Source organism: Oncorhynchus clarkii, chromosome 10 (assembly GCF_045791955.1).
Source record: "Oncorhynchus clarkii lewisi isolate Uvic-CL-2024 chromosome 10, UVic_Ocla_1.0, whole genome shotgun sequence".
Taxonomy (NCBI): domain Eukaryota; kingdom Metazoa; phylum Chordata; class Actinopteri; order Salmoniformes; family Salmonidae; genus Oncorhynchus; species Oncorhynchus clarkii.
The window spans coordinates 48,016,789-48,028,928 of record NC_092156.1 but is presented as its reverse complement, the minus strand read 5'-3'; the positions used below and the strand labels follow the sequence as shown (position 1 = coordinate 48,028,928).

Below are 12,140 nucleotides of genomic sequence, written 5' to 3'. Positions count from 1 at the left end.
TCACTGTTCTGGCTAGTATCACTGCCTAGTATCACTGCCTAGTATCACTGCTCTGGCTAGTATCACTGCCTAGTATCACTGCTATGGCTAGTATCACTGCCTAGCATCACTGCTCTGCCTAGTATCACTGACTAGTATCACTGCCTAGTATCACTGCCTAGTATCACTGCTCTGGCTAGTATCACTGCCTAGCATCACTGCTCTGGCTAGTTTCACTGCCTAGTATCACTGCCTAGTACCACTGCCTAGTATCACTGCCTAGTATCACTGCTCTGGCTAGTATCACTGCCTAGTATCACTGCCTAGTATCAGTGCTCTGGCTAGTATCACTGCCTAGTATCACTGCCTAGTATCACTGCTCTGCCTAGTATCACTGCCTAGTATCACTGCCTAGTATCACTGCTCTGCCTAGTATCTCTGCCTAGTATCACTGCCTAGTATCACTGCTCTGCCTAGTATCACTGCCTAGTATCACTGCCTAGTATCACTGCCTAGTATCACTGCTATGGCTAGTATCACTGCCTAGCATCACTGCTCTGGCTAGTTTCACTGCCTAGTATCACTGCCTAGTACCACTGCCTAGTATCACTGCTCTGGCTAGTATCACTGCCTAGTATCATTGCCTAGTATCAGTGCTCTGGCTAGTATCACTGCCTAGTATCACTGCTCTGGCTAGTATCACTGCCTAGTATCACTGCCTAGTATCACTGCTCTGCCTAGTATCACTGCCTAGTATTACTGCTCTGCCTAGTATCACTGCCTAGTATCACTGCTCTGCCTAGTATCACTGCCTAGTATCACTGCCTAGTATCACTGCTCTGCCTAGTATCACTGCCTAGTATCACTGCTCTGCCTAGTATCACTGCCTAGTATCACTGCTCTGCCTAGTATCACTGCCTAGTATCACTGCCTAGTATCACTGCCTAGTATCACTGCTCTGCCTAGTATCACTGCCTAGTACCACTGCCTAGTATCACTGCCTAGTATCACTGCTCTGGCTAGTATCACTGCCTAGTATCACTGCCTAGTATCAGTGCTCTGGCTAGTATCACTGCCTAGTATCACTGCCTAGTATCACTGCTCTGCCTAGTATCACTGCCTAGTATCACTGCCTAGTACCACTGCCTAGTATCACTGCCTAGTATCACTGCCTAGTATCACTGCCTAGTACCACTGCCTAGTACCACTGCCTAGTATCACTGCCTAGTATCACTGCCTAGTATCACTGCCTAGCATCACTGCTCTGGCTAGTTTCACTGCCTAGTATCACTGCCTAGTACCACTGCCTAGTATCACTGCCTAGTATCACTGCCTAGTATCACTGCCTAGTACCACTGCCTAGTATCACTGCCTAGTATCACTGCCTAGTATCACTGCCTAGCATCACTGCTCTGGCTAGTTTCACTGCCTAGTATCACTGCCTAGTACCACTGCCTAGTATCACTGCCTAGTACCACTGCCTAGTATCACTGCCTAGTACCACTGCCTAGTATCACTGCCTAGTATCACTGCCTAGTATCACTGCCTAGTATCACTGCCTAGCATCACTGCTCTGGCTAGTTTCACTGCCTAGTATCACTGCCTAGTATCACTGCCTAGTATCACTGCCTAGTACCACTGCCTAGTATCACTGCCTAGTATCACTGCCTAGTATCACTGCCTAGTATCACTGCCTAGCATCACTGCTCTGGCTAGTATCACTGCCTAGTATCACTGCCTAGTACCACTGCCTAGTATCACTGCCTAGTACCACTGCCTAGTACCACTGCCTAGTATCACTGCCTAGTATCACTGCCTAGTACCACTGCCTAGTATCACTGCCTAGTATCACTGCCTAGTACCACTGCCTAGTACCACTGCCTAGTATCACTGCCTAGTATCACTGCCTAGTACCACTGCCTAGTATCACTGCCTAGTATCACTGCCTAGTACCACTGCCTAGTATCACTGCTCTGCCTAGTATCACTGCTCTGCCTAGTATCACTGCTCTGGCTAGTATCACTGCTCTGCCTAGTATCACTGCTCTGCCTAGTATCACTGCTCTGCCTAGTATCACTGCCTAGTATCACTGCCTAGTATCACTGCCTAGTACCACTGCTCTGCCTAGTATCACTGCCTAGTATCACTGCCTAGTATCACTGCCTAGTATCACTGCCTAGTACCACTGCCTAGTATCACTGCCTAGTATCACTGCCTAGTATCACTGCCTAGTATCACTGCTCTGCCTAGTATCACTGCTCTGCCTAGTATCACTGCTCTGCCTAGTATCACTGCCTAGTACCACTGCCTAGTACCACTGCCTAGTATCACTGCCTAGTACCACTGCCTAGTATCACTGCCTAGTACCACTGCCTAGTACCACTGCCTAGTATCACTGCCTAGTACCACTGCCTAGTATCACTGCCTAGTACCACTGCCTAGTACCACTGCCTAGTACCACTGCCTAGTACCACTGCCTAGTATCACTGCCTAGTATCACTGCCTAGTATCACTGCCTAGTACCACTGCTCTGCCTAGTATCACTGCCTAGTATCACTGCCTAGTATCACTGCCTAGTATCACTGCCTAGTACCACTGCCTAGTATCACTGCCTAGTATCACTGCCTAGTATCACTGCCTAGTATCACTGCTCTGCCTAGTATCACTGCTCTGCCTAGTATCACTGCTCTGCCTAGTATCACTGCTCTGCCTAGTATCACTGCCTAGTACCACTGCCTAGTACCACTGCCTAGTACCACTGCCTAGTACCACTGCCTAGTATCACTGCCTAGTACCACTGCCTAGTACCACTGCCTAGTATCACTGCCTAGTACCACTGCCTAGTACCACTGCCTAGTATCACTGCCTAGTACCACTGCCTAGTATCACTGCCTAGTACCACTGCCTAGTATCACTGCTCTTTATTAAGCTTTACGTTGGACATAAAAGACTGTAAAAACACCAGTAAATCAGCTCCAAGTGATGTTAATTGTGGAAATCTGTTCCAAAGTATTGCTATGCATAATAGAAAGATATTCACAAATTTTACAAAACTTTTCATGATATAGATTGACCTGGTGAATGCAGGTGAAAGCTATGATCCCTTATTGGTCAATTGTTAAATCCACTTCAATCAGTGTAGATGAAGTGGAGGAGACAGGTTAAAGAATGATTTTTAAGCCTTGAGACATGGATTGTGTATGTGTGCCATTCAGAGGGTCATTTAAGTACCTTTGAACAATGTATGGTAGTAGGTGCCAATCGCAAAAGTTTGAGTGTGTCAAGAACTGCAACGCTGCAGGGTTTTTCACGCTCAGCTGTTTCCAATGTGTATCAAGAATGGTCCACCACCCAAAAGACATCCAGCCAACTCGGCACTGTGGGAAGCATTGGAGTCAACATGGGCCAGCACCACTGTAGAATGCTTTCGACACCTTGTAGAGTCCATGCCCTGACAAATTGAGTCTGTTCTAAGGGCAAAAGTGGGTGCAACTTAATATTAGGAAGGTGTTCCTAATGTTTTGTACACTCAGTGTATAACGTCATCTACGGAGTTAAGTTGTGATGCTCCAAGAAGTGTGTACCGCCAACTACATCAAGTCACTATCAGTCGACACTTGTGAAAATGTCTATTCTTTAATGCATTGTCCATTCTTAAATGTCTTTTTTTTTTGTCCTGTGTAACTTCAAGCCTTTCTTTGGGTGCTGAAGTCTGTAGTTTTTGATAAAAGTAGCATTTTACACAACCTCTGCCATGAGCAGATGTTCTCTTGATTTGGCAAGCGACGCATACAAATCAACATTCTACTTTTTTTTTTTTTTACAATGGATCCCATCTCCAACTACATAACAATCAGGACAATCGTTAAAGAATGGACCTCCATACAATTATCGAGCGTTTGAAACCGCTAACTTCGGAGGAGGTGCAACTCAATGTTAGGAAGGTATTCCTAATGTTTTTCTACACTCAGTGTGTGCGACCGTATACGAACGCAAGCAAGGTTTGAAACGATTGTGTTTTAGTCGAATAGTATATCCGTTTGGCTTCTTGCGGTCAATTTGCGGTCCACAAAGGATTTACAATCATCTTCCATCCCCCCCCCAATAAAAAAAGTCATCCCGCAGCTGAATCTAGTTGATGATCCCTGCCGTGTGGACTAATAAAGTAGCGCCAAGATAAAGAAAACACCATCATACAGTGTCTTAATAGGGCGTTGGGTCATTACCAGCCAGAACAGCTTCTATGTGCCTTGGCATCGATTCTACAATCGTCTGGAACTTTATTAGAGGGATGCGACACCCGTTCTGCCACGAGAAATGCCATCGTTTGGTGTTTAGTTGATGGCGGTGGAAAACGCCGTCTCAGGCGCCGCTCCAGAATCTCCCATAAGTGTTCCATTGGGTTGAGATCCGGGGACTGAGACGGCCGTGGCATATGGTTTACGTCGTTTTCATGCTCGTCAATCCATTTAGTGACCACTCGTGCCCCTGTGGATGGGGGCTTTTTCATCCTATGGGGGCATAGCCATGGTAGCCAAAACAATGGCACGCTGAACATTTTTTATACATGACCCTAAGCATGATGGGATGTTAATTGCTTAATTAACTCAGGAAGCACACCTGTGTGGAAGCAGCTGCTTCCAATACACTTTGTGTCCCTCATTTCCTCGTGTTTTCCATCCTTTTTGGCCGTCACCTGTGTATCTTATCGTTTGTCTGTAGTTTCTATGTTCAATTTCATAGATGCTTCGAACCAGATAGTACCCAGATAAATATATCTGACAGAAGGGATATATACCAGCATAGACTGATAGAATAACACCATGTGCTGTAGTATGTACAGGCCATGACTATTGAAGTGATTGTTGTTGGGTTACTTTCCGTATTTGACATGGATATCTAGTTGAGAGTGCATGCACAGTGAAACAGCGCTTTTCCTCGGGGCATAATTACTGATCCCTGAGAATAAGGTGTCGCTGAGCCGTAATTTTCCTCTGCTGCGTTGCTGTAACTGAATGTCCTTGGATCAGCCAGGCTTAATTGATTTCCCATGGAGAGAGGGGGGTATAGAGAGAGAGGGGGAAGAAGAGGGGGGAGAAGAGAGAGGAGAGGGAGAGAAGAGAGGGGGGGAAAGTGGGGAGAAGAGAGAGGAGGGAGAAGAGGGGGGGAGGAGAGAGAGGAAGGGGGAGAGGGGGGGGAGAGGAGAGGGAAGAGGGGGAAAAGGGAGGGGGGAGAAGAGAGGGGGAGGGAGAGAGGGAGAGGGGGGAGAAGGGGAGGGAGAGAGGGAGAGGGGGGGAGAGAGAGGTGGGGAGATGGAAAGGTAGAGATGGAGCGAACATGAGAGAGATATGAAAGAAAGATAGAGAGAGAGAGAGATGCTAAGATGAAGATAAAGAGAGAGAGAGAGAGAGAGAGAGAGAGAGAGAGAGAGAGAGATGATGGGAGAGGGAGAGGAAGAGGGAGAGACGGAAAGAAATCGAGAGAGAGAGAAAAAAAGAGAGATGACAGCAGGATAGAGAGACATACGCTAAGCTGGAGAGACCGACAGAGGTGTGAGACATGTCTTAGGTTTTGGGCTAAGGGAGGGTAGAGGATGGGGGTCTCAGGTCCAGTGTAGTGTAGTGTCGGGGCGGTGTAATTACACTGAGCTTTTTAAAGCATCCTGTTAACCAGCTCTGTCAGCGAGGGCTAAGGAGACGCACCCTGATGGACACATTCTCAAAGCATGACTGACGGATGGACAGGGCGCAGAATCGCTGCCTTAATGGCATTTCTCTCTCCCCCTTTCTCTCTCTCTCTCTCTCTCTCTCCCCCCTTTCTCTCTCTCTCTCTCTCTCTCTCTCTCTCTCTCTCTCTCTCCCATTTCTCTCTCTCTCTCTCTCTCCCCTTTCTCTCTCTCTCTCTCTCTCTCTCTCTCTCTCTCTCTCTCTCTCTCCCCCCTTTCTCTTTCTTTCTTTCTTTCTTTCTGTCTGTCTGTCTGTCTGTCTGTCTGTCTGTCTGTCTGTCTGTCTGTCTGTCTCTCTCTCTCTCTCTCTCTCTCTCTCTCTCTCTCTCTCTCTCTCTCTCTCTCTCTCTCTCTCTCTCTACGTTGGCAGGGTCTCTGGCTAATTACGCCTCTAGCCAACGCTGGGGGAGCCCTTGGATGCAGCCCAAATGGGCCATCAGCACCATTGCTGGGGACTTTTTTAGCACCCCCGCCCTCTGATATACTGCACCGACGGGAACTTCAAGTCCGAGCCGAATTGCCACTGAAGTGGTCCGGTCACCAAGGTCAAACGGTTGAGTCATTGGACCTCCAGTAAAAGTTAGAGGCTGCCGCTGCGTTAGGAGGGAGGAGCTCCGGGCGAACCGCTCCCAGTAGACCTGTACTGAGGGATAGGCTCTCCTGAGACCTGGCTCTCCTCTGTGCCCTTCAGGCCCCATTCTCTCCAAAGCGCCTGGAACGGAGGGGATTTTGAAGACATTCATCGCTAAGCCTTTATTCGGTCTTTCAGTGCTCTCGTCTTTTTGTTTGAAAGGTCTCATCCTTTCCAGGATTACTTGGCGATCTTATAACTTCTCCAGGGCCGCTTAAGAATATCGGATAGCACTTAGACGAAGTGTGTACCCGATGGAGCCGTTCATAACTAGAGCTGTTACCCTACTTGTTTTCATCTGTCCTCCCAGACATATCCCTCTCGTTGTCCTTTTGTTTCATTCCCGATACATTCGAATACACACTGCTCTCCCAATATCCGTTTTTGTCTTTGGCGGTCGTGGACCACAACACACTCGTGCTCAAACCTATTTGCAGGCTTGAACAATGCTCTCTCTTTAACACAGACGTTGCGCACCGTGTCTCAAATACACATACTCCTGCGAAGGGACCCTGAGCCTCAGGTGTTGGACTCAGCCATTGGTTTAGCCGGTTTTTTGTTTTTTTTCTTCTCTCTTTTTCTTCTCTCATTCAAATGGGTCCCCGCTGAAAAGCAGGGGGATCCTACAGAGGAAGAATTTAATTCGCATTATTATTAGAAGAATCACTCACTGCAATCTGTTGCAAAAACACCATCTGGCATTTCACTCGGAGGACTTCAGTTGCTTATTAAGCAGAATTGAACAATGATTTCGACTCCTCTCGCGTTTGCTTCCTCCCCCCACCCCCACCCTCCCTTCCGTAACTCTACTTAGGTCTTTTTATGGTTCCTCACCACTGGGCTTCCATTACATTTCATTTTATTGATTTATTTATGTATATGAGACACTCAGCCGCGAATAGCGTTGACTGGAACGTGTTAACCCTTTAAGGGCCCCGAGCTGGGATTTGACAGGAAATAGGTGATTTCCTGTGCCACGTTCTGCCTCGTTCTAATGGATGGCCTGCCTGCCTGTAGTGATCACTGCAATAGCGCCCAACGCTACTCTACTCGGCCGTACAGTACCATATCTCAGCTGTAACCCAGCCTGAATGTGGACCTCACAGGGACCTACAGTGGTCATTTAAAGGCTGTTTACATGGTCTTCACAAGGCAGGGCTAAGCTTTCACAGGCCACCCTAGTTTCATGCCATTGGGATGTGTGCTGCTGGGCTGTTGTGTAGGCGGGCTCCTCCTGCTCACCTCCCTCCGCTTGTCTCCCCTGTATGTGTCCCCAGGCGGCAGCGAGTCCTCCTGGGACAAAGAGAAGCTCCAGTCTCCCCCCTCCTCCGGCGCTGCCCACGGCCTCGGTCACGCAGGCCTGTCAGGGCAGCACGGCCTGTCCAGCTCCCACCTCAGCTCTCTGCAGCAGAACCACCTACTGGCCAACCGTGAGTCAGACGCCTGCACACACTCATCCTGCCTCCTCCCCCTTTCCCCACACGTCTCCCTCAGTCTGTCACCAACTCTGTATGGTCGTCTGTCTGTGCTATGGTTTAAGCGATACAAACGTATCTAATAAAGTGTAATAGTGTGCTGTGTAGGAAAATCCATCTCTCTCTCATCTCTCTCTATATATATATATTTCTCTCTCCCCCTTCTTTCGCTCTCTCTCTCCCCTGTCTCTCTCTTTCTCTCTCCCCCCGCTCGCTCTCTCTCTCTCTTTCTCTCACTCTCTCTTTCTCTTCCCCGCCTCTCTCTCTCTCTCTCTCTCTCTCTCTCTCTCTCCTCCCCTCTCTCTCTCTATCTCTCTCCCAACTCTCTCTCTCTCTCTCTCTCGCTTTCTCTCCTCCCCTCTCTCTCTCTCTCTCTCTCTCTCTCTCTCTCTCTCTCTCTCCTCCCCTCTCTCTCTCTCTCTCTCTCTCTCCACCCCTCTCTCTCTCTCTCTATCTCCCAACTCTGTCTCTTCTCTCTCTCTGCAGGACTGGACCTTCCATTCATGATGATGCCCCACCCCCTGCTGCCCGTCAGCCTGCCGCCTGCCTCTGTTGCCATGGCAATGAACCAGATGAACCACCTGAACACCATCGCAAACATGGCCGCTGCAGCTCAGATGCACAGCCCCTTGTCCAGAGCAGGAGCGTCTGTCATCAAGGTAAGACAAACGAGACACACACACACACACACATGTTCACAGTTCATACCATCCATCTGTGAATGTATACTGCTCACTACACCACTAGTGATATGAGAACCGAATGTGCAGAAAGTGAGAGACATCCCGTTTAAAATGCATGTTAGGCTGTGGCTACAATAACAGCACTGTTGACGAGGGGTGGAATTCAGCTCTAGAGGCCAGTAATGAGTAGAATTCCACGTTGGAAAGCATGTTAATATCGACATAAGAAAACAGAGGGCTTTTATGTCATTAGTATGCAATCCTCATGGATGTATTTAGAGATCTGTAGATATGGTTGAGTATACTGAGTAGATTCTTTCCTTCCGTCTCCCCACATGAGGCCAGAACAGAGAGGATGGGTAAATGTGTCCTACACAGGGGGTTGGCAGACTGCTACGGGAATGTGTGTGTGTGTGTGTGTGTGTATCGCTGAGACTCATGGCTCGTGTCAGAGACAGCCAGGGGCTTAGAGAACAGGCAAGGGATACATCACACACACAGATACACACAGATAGACAGACACACACAACCACACAAAAATCTGTTATGTTCCCATAATGCCTTTAGAATCCATACTTTCATTTCCTGCTGCTATTTTCCAGCATCAGGTTGATCGATTGACCAAATTCCTTTATTTGAGTTTGATCAGACACTCACACGTTTCCCCCCATTCATACTTCGTACACAGACAACGTTTCCACCCATTTGCCTGATGATTTGTACCCGGTTTTCACTACACCTGAAAGGGGTATCCGGAAAAACATGGCAAATGAAAAGCCAACGAAACTCCTCGTCATGAGTCCTGCGTTTTTTCACAGACCCATGTAACCAAAATACAGGGATGGGGTTTGTGTGAACGGTTCCCTGCTTTTCTGCAGGTAAATTCATGGACACTTCCATTGTTTGATTCCTCCCTCATTTGAAATGCCAACAGCCCACCTTGGTGTACCGACACTAACCCATAACTCCCCATTTGCCAGTTATCCACTGATATCTATAAAAAGGGCTGTACCTGCAAGAAAGTGGTATATAAGGGTCTGTTTGAAAGGGGGTCGTATATATATATATATTTTTTTACGGGTAATATGCCACATCTTCTGTCTGAAATGGGTGACACTGCTTAGCTCACCCATCAAGACAGACACAGCACCCTCTCCCTAGTGACCTGCTCCAGACAGGCATGTTGGGGTGTATTTTTAGTGTCCCGCACACAAAGTGAGAGGAGGGGTGTGTTTTTTTGGCGAGGTGGCGAGGGCAGAGGGCCCCCGTCGTACCGTAGATCTGCTCTATTTAAATAGTGCCACCCGGTTCGCAGATGGCAGAGGGAGAGAGCAGCGTCTGGTGCTGTTTACTTTCCCAGCATCCCCTTCACCCCGGCCTGTTTGCCTTACCCTACCTATATAGATATCAGCGAGGAAAGGGCTTTATCTCCCTGTCTGACGTTAGGAGTTTTAGGGATGAGAGGCCAGTAGATCTGAGTTGGCCACAGGTGTTGTAGCTAGCTAAGTGTGTGTGTTTATATGTGTGTGTGTGGCTCTGCAGAATTAACTTTTTACCAGTCTGACCCTCGGTCTCTGTGGCAGGAGTGTGTCCAGGACAGCCCCTCTCCGGCGCCCTCCATGGAGGAAGGTCCTCGCCCAGGCTCCCAGCCCTCCTCACACCCCAGCAGCAGTGCCTCCAGCTCTCCAGCCCCACACCAACACACCCCAGACCGCCTGGGTGAGACCCAAGCACATTTTTCTTTCTCTGCCTGTCTCTGTGTCTGTCTGTGTCTCTGCGTCTCTCTCCATGTCTCTGTCTCTCTGAGTCTGTCTGTGTCTCTCTCCATGTCTCTGTCTCTCTGAGTCTGTCTGTGTCTCTCTGTCCTCTCTCTGAGTCTGTCTGTGTTTTTATCTCTCTCTCTCGCTCTCTCTCTCTCTCTCGACAGTTGTTTGTAAATAAATAATCAGTAGAAACAGACAAAGAAGGAGACTGGCACACATCTGCAGATAAACATGTGTCGAACACTGACTTGTGTTTGTTCCTTCAGCGATGAATCCGGTTGACGGAGGCCTCGGGGAACGAGAGGCTGGGATCAACATGAAAAAGATGTTCAAAGAGAAAGGTATGTGTCGGGTTTGTTTCTATGTATGGTGCGTTTGTGTTCGTGTGAGAGGGGAGAAGAGAGCAGATACTTGAAGCAAAGGCCATTGTTAAGGAGAAACGTATAACAGAGCCAGGTTTGATAAAGCGCTTCCAGTTATCGTGGTTAGTGTCCCCGCTACAAAGCCCCTGAATCTGATAGTCCGGTGAGAAATGAGGCTCTAAGTCAACATACAGAGAATCAATGAAAGCTATCTGGACAACACAACCCAGCGTGGCTGAGACTTATTTGGGTCAGAATGACGGGCACACTCAGCCGGTGGCAGCGCGCGGAGCGGCATGGGAACATCACAGACAAGGGTTAAATAGCGCCCAGAGGCAGCGCCCCCACCGCCATGGTTACCGTGGCCACAGCACAGCCAAGTAAAGATGTGTCTCCCTGCCGGACCATTAATCTGAATCACAGCATTTTACTAGTGGCCCCCCGACTCCCCGACTCCTTTCTTATGCAACAAGTTCCTATTATTAGGGAGCGCGGCGCAGTAACCCCCAAGCATCCATCACTGTCAGGGGGAATTAGGCTGGAGGGAGGCCCAGGTAGGAACCTTCGAGGGGGGGGCTCACTAACAGGGGAGAGTGGGTCTCCTGTGAGTTCAGACTAAAAGAGGCCTGTGTGTGTGTCTGTGAGTGTGTGGGTGCGTGTGTGCATGCGTGTGTGTGTGTGTGTGTGTGTGTGCGTGCGTGCGTGCGTGTGTGCGTGTGTGTGCAGGGCCGGCTCCATAAGAGGTCGCTTAGGGCCCCCGGCTACTAGGGGGCCCTCCACCCTGTGGCAAAATGTGTAGAATTGCAGCAAACATGCTTTAAAACTGCACCGTACAGTATTCTCTGTGGCCCATGGTAAAATTTGGAGATTTCTTTTCTCTGTTCTGCCCGCGAAACAACATGTGTCTGTGTGTATGTCTGATACAAGCAGGATGTGTGTAAATACATGTAGCAAAGACATCCCCCCCTGAGAGCCTTCCTGGGAGATTAGCTCATGTTCTGCATTTAGTCATACTAATACCACTGTGGATGAACACACAGCCACTTCATAGCAGCGAGACCACGATCTCCTGATCGTGGAGAAAGCATCTATCCCAGCTGCATCGGTAACAGAGGCCTTCACCTTCACATCCAGGGGAGCTCATTACGGAGAAGTACACCCCCCGCCTTCTTCGTCACGTTGGTACGACTCTCTATCAGCGTCACGGACGGTCCGTCTTAATGAATCACTTAATTAGGGCCTTAATTGAACATCTACGAAGCGTTTATTTATGAGGTTCGTCGCAAAGCGCTGGTGGCCAAGGGTGTGGTTCTGTCAGTGGCCCGACGCGCGCGCACACACACACACACACACAAACTGTGTATCGTGGGCTGACACAGGGTGTGTCAGCGTGTTTTCTCGTGTGTGACTGTGGGTGTTTTTTTGTGTCGACACGCGTGTGTGTGTGTGTGTGTGTGTGTGTGTGTGTGTGTGTGTGTGTGTGTGTGTGTGTGTGTGTGTGTGTGGTGACAGTTTTTCCGCT

The 12,140-nt window shown here is 48.8% G+C and overlaps 1 protein-coding gene across 5 annotated transcripts in view; it reads left to right on the top strand.

Annotated features, from left to right (window-relative positions):
* Positions 1-12,140, top strand: part of LOC139418684 (dachshund homolog 2-like) — a 132,914-nt gene that overhangs the window by 99,587 nt on the left and 21,187 nt on the right. For 4 of the 5 annotated variants that reach the window (XM_071168327.1, XM_071168324.1, XM_071168325.1 and 1 more), the window contains exons 4-7: positions 7,613-7,765; positions 8,297-8,469; positions 10,053-10,212; positions 10,523-10,597. In XM_071168327.1, the coding sequence (XP_071024428.1) occupies positions 7,613-7,765; positions 8,297-8,469; positions 10,053-10,212; positions 10,523-10,597 (561 nt within the window). The remainder of the gene's footprint in view (positions 1-7,612; positions 7,766-8,296; positions 8,470-10,052; positions 10,213-10,522; positions 10,598-12,140) is intronic. The other variant, XM_071168328.1, reaches the window with a different exon arrangement.